General features: G+C 45.5%; 1 protein-coding gene across 1 annotated transcript in view; it reads left to right on the top strand.

Annotated features, from left to right (window-relative positions):
- The window catches only part of RADX (RPA1 related single stranded DNA binding protein, X-linked), a gene marked incomplete at its 3' end in the record, with an annotated part of 178989 nt that overhangs the window by 136636 nt on the left and 24114 nt on the right, over positions 1–18239 (top strand). The window contains exons 10-11 of the mRNA XM_082264176.1: positions 847–1052; positions 10059–10147. Of these exons, the coding sequence (XP_082120302.1) occupies positions 847–1052; positions 10059–10147 (295 nt within the window). The remainder of the gene's footprint in view (positions 1–846; positions 1053–10058; positions 10148–18239) is intronic.

The following is an 18239-nucleotide window of genomic DNA, read 5'->3' as shown; positions in this document are numbered from 1 at the left end:
TCCTTTCCCTGTGAAGGCGCATTCTTCTAGAGCGCTGAGTGCCTCTTGGGCTTTTTGCCATCAAGCCTCTGGTCTACAAGTTTGTAAGGCAGCGACTTGGTCGTCTGTGCATACTTTTACTAAGTTCTACAAGGTAGATTTGTTAGCATCTTTGGATGCCTCTTTTGGCCGCAAAGTTTTGCAGATTGCTGTTTTGTAAGAGAATGTTTTTGTTTCTCTTAGGGGGTCTTTTTCCTGGGTGAGCTCCTGTTTAGTTGAGCTTCATGTTACCCAGTTGGCTAAGTTTAGCCTTTTTTAGCATTTACGTTACTTTCCGGTTGCGTTCTTTCCACCCCCCATGCCTACACTGCTTTGGGACGTCTCATTCAGCTGATGAAGATGAGGCTGCATCTGTCGATGGACGATAGCGAAGATGAGATTTGTGTAAGATATTACCGTAAAATCTTTTTCTCTGAAGTTCATTGACAGATGCAGCACCCACCCTTCTAATTAGATGTTTTTTTTTTCTTCACTGCTTGCAACTAAACTGGTTTATTGAGCTGAGTGTGGGTGGGTTATGCCTGCGGGGACAGCCCCGTGGGCATGTACATGTAAATTCTTTTTACTGCCTAGACTACTCCTGCAGGGGGCAGCATAACCCATTCAGCTGATGAAGATGAGGCTGCGTCTGTCGATGGACTTCAGAGAAAAAGATTTTACAGTAAAATCTTACAAAACCTTATTTTTTCCTGCAAAATACATGCATTTATTTTTTTTCCCCCTTTTTAAATGTGCACTTAGCCTTTGATTGGGTTTATATACAAAACCTGCTTGAACTTTCTTTTCTTGTTCATTTTGTTTTTCTAGGAGGAAGCGCGGGCTTCTTTTGTGTCTGTGGCATGTCATGGAAACACTGAATTGGACTCTGTGGAACAATCCCCCAGCAGTGGACAGAACAAGCATCAGACTGTATTGGCCACTTCCCATAGTAATATGGAAGAGGTTGTCCCTCACTGTGAAACCAGTAATGTGATTGTAGTAAAGAGAAGGAAGAAACATGCAGTAGAAGATATGTGAGTAGATAATGTTTCATTAACTTTTTATTTCATTTTATGGCATTTATTTTAGGGATCGACCGATTATCGGCAACTTTTCCCGATATATTGGTATCGGCCCCGGAACTGGCCGATATTACCGGTATTTTCGTGACATCATTCTGCTGCCTTAGGCCGTCTCCCTCGCCTTGGACAGCCTCGTCTGGAGTCGGGACTAGTCTCGCGGGAGTGTATCACAGCCATACACCCACCCACAGCAGCCCGGTGCCAGCCACCCACAGGCCCTGTACCAGCCAGCCACAGGGAGCCAGCCACCCACCCACCACAGGCCTGCCAGACAGCCAGCCACCCACCACAGGGTGCCAGACAGCCAGCCATCCACAGGCCCTGTACCAGCGAACCAGCCAGCCACAGGGTGCCAGCCAGCCACCCACCCACCACAGGGTGCCAGACAGCCAGCCATCCACAGGCCCTGTACCAGCCAGCCATCCACAGGCCCTGTACCAGCCAGCCATCCACAGGCCCTTTACCAGCCATCCAGCCACAGGGTGCAAGCCACCCACCACAGGCCTGCCAGACAGCCAGCCACCCACCACAGGGTGCCAGACAGACAGCCACCCACCACATGGTGCCAGACAGCCAGCCACCCACAGGCCCTGTACCAGCCAGCCACCCACAGGCACTGTACCAGCGAACCAGCCAGCCGCCCCCAGGCCTGGTGCCAGCCACCCACCACAGGGTGCCAGTCACCCACCACAGGGTGCCAGCCAGCCACCCACCCACCACAGCAAGCCAGCCATTAAACATTAAAACAAAATTAAAATGTTCAGTACCAGATTTGTTTCAAACATTTTCTTTATTTTTCAAAACTTTAAATGTACAAACTATCGGGCAATACCGATACGTTGTGACCAAAATATCAGTATCAGCTCTGAAAAAGCCATATTTCCCTAATTAATTAATTTGCTTTTTAATTTTAGCTTTGTTTTTTTTCAGATATATTTAAGCATGTTCACCTTTAAAAAAGCGGGCTTGTTTATAAAGCAGCTTTATAACTGAACGATGAACATGCTGCTAACTTTCAAACAAGATATCCTCTTGCACATTTTAGAATGCAACCACTTACTTCCAGAAGTCCCATTTACGGAAGTGAGTGTTGGTGGAGAGGTTTGTGCCACTTGCTTAAGCAAAGTGAACAATGGCACAAATTCCCACAGACCTATTGCAAAATCTTTTTTGCAAGCCTTTTAAGAATATTGGAGGCTGCTATCTAAAGCCTCAGAGAAGGCACGTCTATGGTATATTAGGGGGTTTTAGAATGGGAAGTCCAACATGTAGGTGTGATGGTTCGATATTCACAAACCTAGCCATATGGTACAAATATGGCTTAGATTCCAGAATATAAACGGCCATCAAGCATAGATTGATTGATTTGATTTATTTATTTTTTGGTGCTTTTACTTTTTTTTTTTTCTTTTTAACCATAATTTGTATTTTTATCTGGCAAACAAAAGTAAATTCTTGAAAAGGAATAGCTCATAAATATGACCTTGTATTACCATTCCTTTCCGTTTTTAGTAGTTAGGTTTTTAATTGGCACAGACTAAAACCTTGATTAGTACACTAAAAAGTAGGTTCTGCTTTGAAGTAGATTAAAGCAGCCTTACATGAACTTAAGCTGTTTTCCTTGCAAAGCTCTATAAATTTCCACATTTCTGAAAGGCTGCCCTATACACATTTCTTTAATCAATATCAAAGATAATTATTTTTCAATACTGCATGCATGTTCATACTAAAATGTCAACCTGTGTGATCAAGAAAATTCTGGAGTTGCATACACAGGAAAATGGCCTGGGTGAGATTCTAAATGTCCTATTAACATTTCATTGGGTGTGTTTGTTTGGTTTTTCTTGCTCCACCAAAATATTAGTCTGCTCCAGTTTTCATACATAATACCCAGGGCCTCTAATGGTAGAGGAAAGTAAAAAGTCTTTTAGAATTTAGCCACTAACAGTTTTCGGTTCATTACAGAATAAATTATTCTGGCTAATGAAACAAATTAATGTCCATGCCTCTGACGCCTGTAAATTGCGCCTAAAAGGATTAGACCCTTTCAAGCGTCTGCCAAAAAGCTGCTACCAGTAGGAAAATGCTTCAAAACGTCCTTTGTGCATTAGACCTAAAGGTTAAGTTCACCTTTCGTAACATGTTGCATGTTACACCCATATTCAGAGTGTAACTTGTTGCAGCATCCTCGCACCCCCCCCCCCCCATCCCCAGTTCTCCCTGCACTTACTCTCACAATTTAATAAAACTCGGCTATGTGGGGGCTCCACCCACCTGGCCGGGCCATTCATTTACAGAGTTCTGTGCACTGTTGAGTGCTCTAGGTAGCTCATTCATGCTTCCTGTCAGTGTGTAACTGCCTGTTCGTATGAGGTATGAGCATACAGCTTTCACTGACAGTCTGAAGGAGACCTGCAATTTACTAGGGATCTATTGATTGCGGGTACAGTGCTTTGCAGGCTCCAAGAAAAAAAAAAAAACCTTTTTCTCTTACGTTCTCCAACAGTCGCCGCCCATCCATTTAGCCTTCACTATTCGGTAATAGGGCCCTCTGCAGGAGCAAGCTAGGCAGTTCAACAGGTTAATAAAAAAACGTTTTATGCCTAGACACACCTCTAGGGGGCAATCCGTCAGCCATTATCCTGAACCAGATATCACTGTTCCTCAGGTAAAGGCCCATTCTACTGGAGCCGTCAGTACCTCTTGGGCTTTTCGCCATCAGGCTTCTGTGGCTCAGGTGTGCAAGGCGGCAACATGGTCGCCTGTGCACACTTTCACAAAGTTCTACAGAATTGATGTACTGGCATCCTCGGATTCTTCCTTTGGCCGCAAGGTTTTGAGTGTGGCGGTTGTTTGAAGAGGCGTATTTTATTCTGGCTCTTCCTTGGGGTGTTTTTTTGTTCTGGGTTTGCTCCTGGTTTGGGCTTGTTGCCCTGTGGGCTCAGGTTGTTTTTCTAGCCCGGTTGTTTTCGTTACCTTTTTAGGTTGGTTGCGTCTTCCCACCCCTCATACCTGCACTGCTTTGGGACATCCCAATAGTGAAGGCTAAATGGATGGGCGGCGACTGTCAGAGGACGTAAGAGAAAATAGAATTTTTAAAAGGAACTTACCGTAAAATTATTTTTTCAGAGTCCTCTGACAGTCGCCGCCCCCGCCCCTCTGGTTTTTGGATCTGGGGGTTATTACCTTCCGGTACTGCTTGAGAGATGGCCCCTAGAGGTGTTTCTAGGTAGAAAAAGTTTTTTATTAACCTGTTAAACTGCCTAGCTTGCTCCTGCAGAGGGCGCCATTACCCAATAGTGAAGGCTAAATTGATGGGCGGCGACTGTCAGAGGACTCAGAGAAAATAATTTTACGGTAGGTTCTTACAAAAATTATATATTTTTTTTTTTCTTGCAAAAAAATGTGCATTTATTTTATTACAAAGGTGAACTGGTCCTTTAATGTAACTTTAGAACCTATTTAAAGTGTTACTGAACCCAGAACCCTGCATTCACTATATCTGGTCTCCCACAGTACACAGAATATGGAAGTGCAATCCTTTTAGTAACTATAAACTGCAAAATACCATTTCTCTATCGTCCATTGACAGATGCAGCCTCATCTTCATGAGCTGTGTGGTTATGCTGCCACCTGCAGGAGTAGTCTAGACAGTACGTTAGTACAAAGTTTTTACATTTACATACACTCCCACGGGGCTTTCTCTCCAGACATAACCCTCACAGAAACAGTCCAGCACATAAGTTGGTTTCTGCATAGAGAAGGAGTAGGACCTAGGTTTCCTGCTGGGACTCCGGTCTCCGTTTTTTGTATTCTTTTCAGAATATTTTATTTTACTTCTCTTTACCTACATGCTAGCTAGTGTTCAGGGAAGAATTTCCTGGTGATCTACAAGCAACGAGGCCGGCTGGGGCTTCGCACTTGTAATCTAGATCCTTATGGTCCCCCTAGCCTGGCCTACGAGCCTGAGCAGGTTATAGTCCCACACTAGGCCTAGCCACGACGGTGTCCCTTTTCCGGATAGGGACGAGCCTGCGTGCGGTTGCCTCGCCGGGACACAACCAGGAATGCCCTGAGTCGCAGCGTACCCCTCGACTGGTAGCACCCCCACTTCGGGTGGGAGGCAATCTGCCCGGATCCGAGCCCACCCAGTCCATGGTATGGTGCGCAAATGTGCCCCCCTTGCCCCTGCTGGCCTTGGGAGGGGGGGGATGTGGGCCCTCTCCTGGGAATAATGGGATTTGTACCTCCTGAAAGATCCCCCTGGCCTGCCCAGTGCCCAGTTTGTGTCTTACTTCCCCCTTTTCCCTGTTCCTGTGGGGGGCTATGTGCCTGGGGCGCCTGGCGCCCCAGGGGGGTGGCATAGTACCTTGGGCTTGCCTGTTCTTGTTGTAGATCCTGAGGCCTTCATAGTGTCGGTCCCTGACAAACTTCAGAAGCTGCAAAATGCAGTCAGGTTGCTGATAGCGACCGATCAGTCGTCCTTGCGGACTTAAATGAGGGCCCTGGGTCTGATGGTTTCGACCTTTGAAGCAGTGCCGTTTACTCAGTCTCACTCGAGACCTTTGCAAAAGGAGATTCTGGCGAAATGGAACAGTGATCCTCGTTCATTGGACCAGAAGATTCGGTTGAGCCATCTTACAAAGTTGGCTCTTTCTTGGTGGCTCCAGTCACCTGCCCTGTGCCAGGGGCAAGTCTTTCCTGCCGGTGTTTTGAACAGTGGTCACCACAGACGCCAGCCTGTCAGGCTGGGGTGGAGTGCTGGGGAAGCTCTGTGCCCAGGAGATTTGGGCGATGGAAGAGCCTACCATGCCAATCAATATTCTGGAGCTGAGAGCGATCAAGCTCTGCCTGCTTCACTGGATGGGTCGGCTACGTGGCTATCAGCTAGAGTCAGACAATGCCACGGCCGTGGCTTACATCAATCATCAAGGGGGCACTAAGTGTGTCCTGGTGGCCGAGATTCTGTTTTGGGCGAACAAAATGTACCGGCTCTTTACCTGAGTCGTCAGATGTTGGATCAAGGGGAATGGTCCCTTCATCCAGAGGTGTTTCATCTCCTGTGTGCCCGGTGGGGGACTCCGGAGGTGGATCTGCTTTGTGTCTTTCCTCAATAGGAAAGTTCAGCAGTTTGTGGCCAGGTCTCGGGATTCTCTGGCCGACACCACAGATGCTCTGGTGGCTCCTTGGAGCCACTATCGCTTGATTTATGCCTTCCCCTCCGCTCGTACTCCCTGTCAAGGTTACTTCGCCAGGTGGCGATGGAAGGCATTCCGGTCGTTCTGGTGGCACCGGACTGGCCTCTGCGGTCTTGGTGCGGAGACCTGGTAAAAATGGTCCTGGACCCTCCGTGGAGACTTTCTCTGCGGGAAGATCTGCTGTCTCAAGGTCCGATCTTCCATCCTGCTTTACAGTCGCTGGCTTTAACGGCTTGACTGTTGAAAGCAAGGTGTTGAGGGATAGAGGTCTGTCTGACTCGGTGATTCCTACCCTTTTTGAAGGCCAGGAAGTGGACTTCCAGGAAGATCTATCATCGCATGTGGAAATCGTACATTTCATGGTGTGAATCGCTGCAGCTGCACCCTTGCTTGTTTCTTATAGCTAGGGTTTTGGCCTTTTTACAAAAAGGGGTTGAGCAGCGTTTGGCGTTGGGTACTATCGAGGGCCAAATGTCGGCCTTGGCTGTTTACTTCCAACATTGTTTGGCCACTAATAGTTTGATTCGCACTTTCATCCAGGGGGTGCGTCATCTGGCAGAGGGTTGTTCAGGCTTATTCACTCAAGAGTCAGGTTCCTCCTTTCCCTGTGAAGGCTCATTCTACTAGAGCGCTGAGTGCCTCTTGGGCTTTTCGCCATCAGGCCTCGGTTGTACAGGTTTGTAAGGCAGTGACTTGGTCGTCTGTACACATCTTTACCAAATTTTACAAGGTTGATTTGTTGGCTTCTTCGGATGCCTCTCTTGGCCACAAGGTTTTGCAGGCTGCTGTTTCATAAGAGACGTTTTTTTCTCTTATTCTGTTTGGGGTCTTTTACCTGGGTGAGCTCATGTTGTTTTGGTTGAGCTTCATGTTACCCAGTTGGCTAGGTTTAGCCGTTGGAGTTTACGTTACTTTCTGGTTGCGTTTTTCCCACCCCTCATGCCTATACTACTTTGGGACATCCCACACAGCTCATAAAGATGAGACTGTGTCTGTCAATGGACGATTGAGGAAATACAGTTTTTGTAAGATCTTACCATAAAATCTTTTTCTCTGAAGTCCATTGACAGATGCAGCACCTGCACCTCTGAGGGGGTTGGTTTTTCTGTCTTCACTACTTGCAACTAAACTGATGGGCTGTTTCTGTGAGGGTTATGTCTGGAGTGACAGGCCCGTGGGCATGTATTTGTAAAAACTTTGTATGAATGTACTGCCTAGACTACTCCTGCAGGTGGCATCGTAACCACACGGCTCATGAAGACGAGGCTGCGTCTGTCAATGGACATCAGAGAAAAAGATTTTACGGTAAGATCTTAAAAAAAACTTTTTTTTTTTTTTTCATCAGCAGTATATAGCAGTCTTGTGGCTTCTGTCCATGTCTGGTTAAAGCTTGAAGGAGGAGTTTTCATACTGCATTGGCAGGATGCAGGACCCCCTGAACCTCTGGCTGAACGGTGCTGATTGACCCTGTGCTGATCACATGCACTCTCCAAAGAAAAAAGGACTACAATACATGCCAAACTGGCCAAACTGAGCATGTGCAGCCTAACTCCAGTAACTGTCCTATCCGGACATGTTATTGGGACAGATAAAGTAGAGGAGGATCTGTGCATACAGGATCAAACAAAACAGCCTTTTGATACAATGCAGAGGATTAACCCCTTAGGTTCCACAGTAAGTATAACAAGCATGCTTTACTGCATAGACAGACTGATTTTTACGGTTGTGGGTTTAGTAACACTTTAACGTATAGCTCCACTTTTGCTTAGGAAATGAATCCTCTCTTGATCAGTTGCAAACCAAAAAGGATCATAAATGTCAATACAGATTTGTATATGCTGCCAGTAGTATTAAATCTAATATGTGCTGAGTGGTAGGGTCTTCTGCTATAGTCACATGATCAGTACCAGTGTTCTAAAGGCATCATGCACACAGGACATAAACTTTTATAGCCGTTTGATTATACAGTAATCCCCCGCTCCATCGCGGTTCAGTTTTTGCGGTCCCGGTAATTCGCGTTTTTTTTTTGGAATGTTATTTTACTATATAAATCATTAAAAATGAAATATTTTTGTGTTTTTCATAGCTCTTGCTCTGTCTCTTAGTATCTTTTATGTGTTTAAATGAGTTTCTATTGTTTTAAAAGTGTGTTAAAAGACCTTAAAATGCTTTTACACGTACTGTGACAGTAAAAACATGCCTACAATGCATTTTAATAGGGTTTTTCTATTTCACGGAATTTCACTTTTCGCGGCTGGGTCCGGAACGTAACCCCCGCAATGGAGGGGGGTTTACTGTATATATTTTTTTAAACGCCCCATGTTCATTTATGTGTCCATGCACACATAGACAATTACAGATTTATTAGAAGTGGAGCATTCAGATGCTTACAAAATAATGTGCTCATTCAGGAGAGGAACATTTGAATAGAAAAAAACGCTTGGCGCACCTAAATGATCATCCATTTCAATAGCCAGAATAAATTAATACAATGAAAAATGGATTGAATGAATATCCAAACACTTGACGCACTTAAATGCATTTGCAAAACTTGCCTTTAGGCATGCTTTTAAAGCTGGAGGGAGAAAAGGCGTTTTATAGGAGCTGGGCTAAAAGGGAATTGCTTGGAACGGTGATGAGCCACTCCAGTCAAAAGGAAATTACATCTCTGTAGGTGACCTGTACAACACATGGACAAAGAATATAATCGTGCTGAGTAGGCCTGTTTATGATTTTTCCAGGTCTAGAAAATCATAGCTGGCTGCATATTGAACTAGAAAAATGGAAAGAAAGGAAACTTCATCCAAAACTTTTTCTAGTCTTGGAGTGGGGAAGTGTTAGGGCAACCCCTTTTTTTTTTTTGTCTCTGTTGTGGACCATTGTCCTCAAAGGGAGGAGGAATACAAGGTTTTAAGATTGTCACCAAAATGTGAGGTGAATGGAAATATTTTAAAAGCCACATTTTGTTCTGATGGCAACTGTTATGTGAGATTTTCACTCAGTTTGGGGGAAACTTTCCAGTAAAACTACACCAGTAAAAAGCTAAAAGATTTTGCTTTAAACCTTTCTAAAATGGAAAAAAAAGTTTTTAGAGTTGTACTTTTTAAAATCCAATTAAATTTTCACTTTAAAGATGAATATAATTTATGGACCAGTAAAATATTAAGTGTTCAAAGTTTTACCATTGCTTTTGTTTTGTAAAGGAACCATAGAGGCAGTTGCAAAGTTTGTTTCCTTGTAGCAGGCTACAGAGGACAACTTTTTTTTTTTTTTGCATGAAGCCACAGTCTGACATGCCACCTGGTTAGTCAGAAATACAGCATTTCCACACAAAAAAAAAATCTATATTTTTTATCTTGTGCCTGCTATAGGAACACCTACAGTACTGCTGCCTCTAGAATTTCCCTAGCTTCCCGAAGAAACATTTTTTGTCTGCCGTTACTTTGTAATAATACTACCTTACTAAGTCATGAACTGAGAACATCCACCCAACCAGTAAAATTGAAGCTTGTGATCTTGTAGTATTGTCAAGGTTGTCAACTCAAAATGCAAAAACAATTGAATCCGGATGATAATAGGACAACTAACCTAGAGGGAGAGGTTCGCAGGGTTCACCCAGCTCTATGACTTGAAAGCAAATGATCTATAAACCTGTAATGAGCTTTAAATCACTGGACAGCTTCTCTTCATTTGTGACATACATTAAAATGAACGTGTTCTGATATAGAAAACCTATAACATTTTATTATTTCTCTTTCAGCTCTAGGATTGCATTAACAGGTAGTCATATTGTGCAATACTCCACCCATGATGTGGATACCAGCGTACAGGAATCCTTGTTTTCTGAAGGTAATTTCTCATCATTTTATTGCTCACCCTAGGACTGTGAAGACTAGTGAGCAGGATTTCATTTTTATAGTGTTGTATTGGATATTCAATTAGTTTATAATGTGATGTGCAATTGTTACCTTTTTTATATTGCAGAATAGTTTTATCAGTGGTTAGGCAGTTAATTAATGGCTTAAAAAAGCCACAGTTATCTTGTAACTGTGTTTTATAGCTCCATGCAATGCATTTTAGGGTAACAGACTGTATCTTTTTGCCGTATGTTGGTTTCTTGTGTCAAAGTAGCATCAGGTAGTTATAAAGCTATAGCACACTACCTCTGTGTGCTCCATCTGTCGCTGCCACCATCCTGCATCCTGTTTCTTTGGGGTCCTACTATTATACCTTTTCTGTCCTTGGATGGCCCTTGATGTGTAACGTGCATATAGGGCTTGTATGATCCCTGGCTGTACTTTTGTCTTTCTGTGACACTCTTGAGGGGAAAAGTCTTTAGTTCGTTGGCGGGCACAGCTCCTGATTCTTAACCATTAGGTTATGATGCCCCCTTAAGGAGTAGGACACTAGGCAGGAAAAAGCTAGACTACGCCTATGGGCAGTCCCAGGGGGTACACACCCACTCTCAGCTATAGGCACTCAGTTTATTTTCTGCCTAGTCAGGAGTATGGACCTAGTTCCTTGCTGGCATCTCTGGTCCTGGCAATTTTTTCATTTTCAAATGGAATTGTTTTCCTTTTTTCGTTTCTGTGAGAACTACAATCCAAGTGGCCACTGAGCATGTGCAGACTGCAGCTCCGCACTAGAACGGCTGCGACATAGCCCCACTGGTGGATGGGGGCTGGCCTGCAAGTTAAACGTCTCGCGAGGGCGCATATGAGCTGGCTTCAGCCTGAGTCGTAGCGTTTCCTCCTGGCCAACAGCAGCCACATTATGATAGAGCTGTGTCCTGCCTGAAGCAATGCCCACCCTGTTTCTGGTGTGATAATTGGCTTTCCCCCCACTACCCCTGGTGGGTTTTGGGGTGGATGTGGGCCCTTCCCTGGGATGGTCGGGCCCCTGGGTTCCCCTCCCTTCCCCCCCGGCCCCTCTAAAATTTTGGCCACTGTGGGTCTTTACAGCTTCCCCCTGCCTTTGGGGAGCTGGTGGATCAATTGGTCCAAGGGGCTACAGTTTGTGACCTTGCTGAAAACCTCTTTAGGTTGGGACTATAATGGCAACTATCTAAGCAATTATTAATACAAGTAAGGCCAAAAAGGTCTATTCTTAAAACTTATCTGTATTTTATTGTACAAAACACCATAAAATCTTCAAATATGCAAAAAATGTATCAGAAAGATAACATCACATTCATTCATTTGCGAGAACCGATATGGAATTGTCCGCGGTACATGCTGGGTTGCAGCTAGTGGTATATTATTCCAACGCGTTTCAAGATTATTATAAATATATATTCATCAGGGATTGCAATACCACTCTGAAAAGTACAACAAGCAATAAGCTACATCTTTCCAAATATAATATCAAAAACAAGCAAAAAACAAAAACGGCAAGAAAATCGCCACATTGAAAATATATAATATATATGCACATACAAAAGTGTGTACGGAGTCCCCCGTCCCAACCATACCTGCAGCTCCCACATTGGGCAAGCACTCGATCCATCACCACAAGATTAATGCGAGAGCCTAGCGAAAAAATAGGCCACCTCATGGGGTAGATATCTATATAGAAAAAAATGATTTATATATATATATATATATATATATATATATATATATATATATATATACATATCTCTATATATGCTTGCCTCTCCTTCCCAGTAGATAATTGGTGTCATATAATATAGCCACGGATACATACCTTTTTTTTTTTTATTTTTTTTTTGTGGAAAGGCTAATGAAAAGTTCAGTCAATCCAAAAGATTCTTAGGCAGATGGTCATAGGCCTGAATATTCTCCTATTGGCACCCTTAAAGAAAGGGAGAGAGCGGAGAGAGCCGATTGATTACCACTGCACTCTTCATATTCAAACAATATCAGAAAGGACAGGGAGTTATCTGTTCCTTTTAGGAGGAAGGGAGGCTTAAACTCACCACAATCATCACGGGGGAGATTCCCCTGAAAAGGTTTGTAGGTTCGGGTGTCCCACATATAAAATATGAGGCAGAGATACGCTTCTGGGGGATGTAATCCTATCCCCATGGCTCCCAGCGTCTCTCTAAATACACTGCACATGCACCGGTGTACTGTGGGTGTGATTGCATCATCGCCGGCTTCTATGTGGAAAACAATATAAAACAGTTTGTCTGTGATGCCTCTTTGGATGCAGCTCCTTGATTTCCAGACTGTCCGTCTCAGCAGTGGTCCATCGGCATATTATCCGTCTGAAATGCTGGTATGCTGGATTAGACTTCTAAGAAGGCCTTATCTGATCTCCCATTTGTGGGGGATGGCCTGTTTAGAACTTCCTTGGATGACATCCTTAAGGTCCTCACGTGGGGGGAGAGTACTCTTCTTTTGCAGGCTTCCAAGGGCAATGAGCCCTGTCGTAGATGGGGGCCATTCTTCTCGGCTCAAAAGTGGCCTTTTCGTCCCTCTGGGTCTCAAGACAAGGGATCAAAGCCCTTCAGAGCCTCCACCTGAGGTCCCAGGAGGACCTGGTCTGGCAAGCCACCAGCGAGTTCTTACAGACCTGAGGACAAGGCTTCCTCCGCATGAAGGGGGCACCCTCACCTGTATCTGGGGTAGGGGACTTCCCTGGTACAGGACAAGTGGGTCCACAAAGGTTTTTTTTACTCAAACCTCCAATTCCGGAGTTCAAGGCGCTAAGTTGCTTTGTGTGAGTATATAAGTGATGTAGGGATGTCACATAGTAGTGACATCCCTACATCAAGGGAGTTTCTTCTCGCTTCTATCGACATCAGGGACGCCTACCTGCACATTCTAATTTGTGCTTGTCGCCAGTGCTTCCTCCGTTTTTGCTGTGGACAAGGAGCATTATCAGTTTGTGGCACTGACCTTTGGTCTCTCCTCCGGGTCTTCACAGGAGTGTTGGCCCCAATGCTGGCATTTGTTTCAGTGGGGGATTGCAGTACTCGGGTACCTGGACGATCTTCTGCAAGTGGAGTCTCTGACTGCTCTGATTTACTACTGGAGATTGCTCTGCCAACTCTGAGGGAGTTCAGTGGGATCCTGAACATTCAGGAGTCTGCTTTGGTTCTGTTCACAAAAAATGGTCTATCTGGGTCTGACGCTAGACTCTGCCTCAGCCAGAGTGTTTCTTCTTTGGGAAAAACTCCAGACATTGCAGGAGGCAATTCAGCTTCTGCAAACAGACCGCCTCGAGGGTGAACACCATTAGGCCCAGCCCATTTTTCTCTTTTGTTCACTGACCGACACACAGCTTCAAGTCTTCAGCCCATTGGGCTTATGCTCTCGCTCTCTAGGAGTAGGACTAGGAGGAAACCTTTTTCTTTATTTTTTTTTATTTTTTTTTTCCTGTGAGAACTACAATTAACAGCCGGACTGGGTGGAGCACTGGATATTCTAGATCTTTACAGTCTTCCCAGTCTGGCCTGCAAGCGCGACCCAACTACTAGCGATGCGTTAAGTTGGCCATGACAGTCCCACTGGACGGCGACTGACCGCCGTGTGAAACATCTCACGAGGTCGCATAGCACTGGTCACGACAGCAGTCATGACCAGAGTCGCAGCGTACCTCAGGCAACCCCCATTCCAAGATGGTGCGGTTGACTGCTGGAAGTGGCACCCGCCTGGTGATCGTGGTATGGTGAGTAGTGTCCCCGCTCATTTCCTGCGGAATTGTTAGGATGGTCACAGGCCCCCGTCGGGATGGTAGCCCCCCCTTGTGCTTCCCCCTCCTCCTTGTGGGGTTTCCTCTTGAATTTGGATGCCTTCACCTCCCCCCCCCCCCCCAGGTGGTCCTCTCCTGGGGTCTGTAAATTTTGTTCCGTGGGGTACAGGATCCCATGCAGCACCACGTAGCCTCTGTGATTCCCGATTCGACAGCCATGTTGCTGTAGTTCAGCGGCCATGTTTTTGGTTTCCCCATAGACTTGCATTGGCGGCCATTTTCCTGTAGTCGTAGACGGTGCACAGGCTGTGGGGGCCTTTAGTGTCAGGTCAGCATTTCCTCTTCCCTTTTCCAGCAGTGTGGCAGATCGTTTTGCCGCTTTCCAGATCAGGTGGGGCTTCTCTGGGGGTACATTATCCTTCCTTGCTGTAAACAGTGCCCCGGGTGCGCTGCTTCTTGTAGTGCCACAGTGGTGCACAGGGGGGAGCGGCCTCCTGTTTTAAAAAAAAATAATTTTCTTTGCTGAGCAGTGGTTTCATTTAACCCTTTATGGTCATGAAGCCTGGGGAACTTGTTTCACCACCTGATCCACTCCTGAAAGCTGTGGGACCCTCTGGATGTCAGTCTGCCCTGGCACCCATAACAGCAGCCCTGAAGTCACTAGTAGCCAAAGTAGATGTGGCCCTGGAAAGGAGACCTGGTAAGAAGCGTACCCCCCCTTCACCTGTATCCTCTGCTTCCTCACATTCTGAGGTGGATTCGGCTGCCGCGTCCACGCACGCTGAGTGCTTGAATAGTGAGGATGAGTCGTCCTCTGCAGCCGCGCATAAAAAAAGCACTGGTGGAGGGCCCTGATTGTATCTATGTGGGAAACGTAAAAGTTGGGGGACTCAGCTACTGCTGAGTTGGTGCCGCCGGTGCGGTTTGGCACCCGCAAATCTTCTAAGGTGAATAAGGTTTTTCCCTTTCCTGCCTATTTTGACGAGATTGTCACTAGTCAGTGGGGTTCCCCGAAAAGCATGGTTGGAATACCAAAGCGTTTTGCTAGAAGATATCCTTTTGAGGAGTCTCTTCTGAAGAAACTGACAGTTCCACCTTCGGTGGACTCTCAGGTTTCCAGGCTGAATAAGTCCACTCTTTTGCCGGTGGAAGATTCCCCGTCTTTTAAGGAATCCGTGGACAAAAGAGCAGAGGCTGTGGTCTGGTACCTTTTCACTGTGACTGGTTCAATTTTAAGACTGGTATTTGAGATCACCTTGGTATACCAGACTTTAACGGAATGGGCTAAGATTTTATGCCAGAATCTCGAGGGGAGTCCACATTCTTCTGAGCTGGCCGATCAGTTGATCCAAGGGTTACAGTATATTTGTATTGCATCCCTGGATGTGGCCCCCCTGGCCGGCAGGGTTTCTGTGACAGTGGTGATCCTTTGCCGCATGATATGGTTGAAGTACTAGTCAGCTGACCAGGCTTCTATAAAGGTACTAACTGATCTTCCCTTTGTAGCTGACCGTTTGTTCTGTGCCTTTATGGAAGAGATCATTAAAGGCCTTACGGGAGGCAAGAGTACTTTGCTTCCACAGGCTGCTAAGGGCAAGGAACCTCGCCGTAAGAGGGGTCCCTTCTCGGCTCACAAGCGGCCCTTTCGTCCATCTGGATTGCAGGAAAAGGGCTCGAGATCCACCCGTAACTTTGTGGGAGGCTCTAAGAGACCCTGGAATGGTAAGTCCAAACCGGGCGCGTCTGGTTCTGCAGACAAGCCTTCCCCAGCCCGAAGGGGCGTCCTCACCCACATCTAGGGTGGGGGACGTCTTTGTCTTTTTTGTGGACCTTACTCATTCAGGGCAAATGGGTCCACGAACTGATTCGGTTTGATTACAAGATCGAGTTTCGGTCCCTGCCTCCGGCAAGGTCCTTTCCTTCCAACTTTATGCCTGTCTTCAGAGCAGCTACAGGGCCTCTTAGAAGCAGTACAGGACCTGTAAGCACAAGGAGTTATTGTGCCAGTTCCAGAGTCTAAACGTTTCCAAGGTTTTTATTCAAATCTGTTTACATTTCCCAGGAACGAAGGCAAGGTTCATCTGATCTTGGATCTCAAGGCTCTGAACCACTTTGTGCGGATTCAGACATTTTGGATGGAGTCCATCCCCACAGTAGTAGCTTTCCTTCATCAAGGAGATCTGATGGCTTCTATAGATCTCATGGACGCTTACCTTCATATTCCAATATATGTTGGGCATCAGCGTTATCTTCGTTTTGAAAAGGAAGTGATCACAATAGTGATAACTATAGCGCTTGCAGTGTCCCCTAGTGGGAAAAATAACTTACAATAGTGCTAAACTTATATATATATATATATATATATATATATATATATATATATATATATATGATGCTCTCAAATAAATACACTAATAAATAGGTAGTAGATAAATAAGCAGATAAATGAATAAACCACTTATAAATATTGTCCTTCACAGTGTGCAGTGATAAAAAAACTTTCAATGTGCCAAAAAAATAAATAAAAAAAAAAAAAAAAATATCTTCGTTTTGCTGTGGGCAAGGAGTACTTTAAATTCTTGGCATTACCCTTTGGTCTCGCTTCAGCTCCTTGAGTGTTCACAAAGGTTTTGGCCCCAGTGTCGGCCTTGTTACGGCAGAAGGGGATCGCGATACTGGGTTACCTGGACAATCCGCTTCTTTGTGCAGAGTCATCTTCGGCTCTAGAAGCTGACTTGGAGGTAATGGTCCGAACTCTGCAGGAGTTCCAGTGAACACAGAATTTTCAGAAATCGTCACGGACTCCGTCTACAAAGCTGGACTACTTGGATCTAAAGCTGGATTACGCATCAGCCCGGGTGTTTCTTCCTCAGACAAAACTACTGAAGCTACAGGAGGCTGTTTGGCTCCTGTTGTCTGACCATCGATCGTCGGGTTGGCAGCACTGCCTCTGTTGCTGAACCTTCTCACTGTGGGCTGCAGTGTCTGGGAGGGGAAGCATGAGACACTCAAAGGAGGATTTGGCTCAGTCGGGGATGTGGGATCACATAACTACATTCAATCATTGTTTAGACTGTCATACGGGAGCCTTAAGGTGTACTTTAAACCTTTACTTTACACAGCATGAACCAGAGGAGGGGACTTGAGTCACATGACTTGACTTAAGTCACCAGTTTGAGAACTTGAGACTTTCTTGACTAAAATTAATAAAAGACTCGACTTGACTTTGACTTGGTATTCATGACTTGGGACTTGACTTTGACTTGAGACATATGACTTGAAATGACTTTACTTTTTTAAGTTATTAAATATTTGCGTTTTCTGAAGATGTGTTAAAGCAAAATGAATGTGCCAGTTAGGTTTCTGACACCACAGACACTTAAAACACCTCAGTGTGTTCTGATTTTTAGGACAGCGGCTGTTTAACAATGGAAATATTTAACATGTTTTTAGTGACTGTGGTGTTGAAACATGACCGGACAAAGGAGTTTGAGCTGTTTGGGCATTCAAAGTGTTTCTGTAATATGCCAAGAAAAAAGCACTAAGCAGTTTTGTTAATGTTGAAAACAAAACCTTTCCTGACCACTGACTTTTAACTGATTTAAAGGTGAAAATTGGGGTAGATCAGTATTTTGACTTGATTTGTGACTTGACCAAAATAAATGACTTGACTTGCTTGACTTCTAGCAGGGACTCGACTTGACTTGCTTGCTTTTCGCCACAGTAACTTGGGACTTGCTTGAGATTTGAAGGTTAAGGGCTCTTTCACACGGGCGTTCCGATCAGATCAGTCTTTTAGGCGGATCTGATCGGATGCCCCATTAAGCCCTATGGAGCAGCGGATGTCAGCGGGGACATGTCCGCTGACACCTGCTGCCATCCGCATCCGATCCTGTCCGTGAAATCCGGATGGATGGAAACCCTATTTTCCATCCGTCCTGGGGATCGGATGAGAGCAGACAGGCGGTCCGCTCTCATCCGATTCCCCATAGAAAGCAGCGGGGCTCTGACACCTCCCTCTCGGCACACAGTGCGGAGACGGAGCTTTCATCCGCCGGCTCAGCGGGGATCAGCGGATCGATCCCCGCTGAGCAGAGCAAGGTCCGCAACGGAATGCGGACCGTGTGAAAGGGGCCTAAGACTTGAGACTTGCTTGTGACTTGCACATGTGTGACTTACTCCCATGTCTGGCATGAACCCATTGAAATCCATTCTGACCAAGTTGTCAAAGTAGCTGGCTGTCCTGTGCCAGAATCTGCATCACTCGCCTGATTTCTACATT

This window comes from Pelophylax lessonae (assembly GCF_965119305.1).
Source record: "Pelophylax lessonae genome assembly, chromosome: 7".
NCBI lineage: Eukaryota > Metazoa > Chordata > Amphibia > Anura > Ranidae > Pelophylax > Pelophylax lessonae.
The sequence above is the reverse complement of the archived record's forward strand: the minus strand, read 5'-3'. Positions and strand labels throughout refer to the sequence as shown.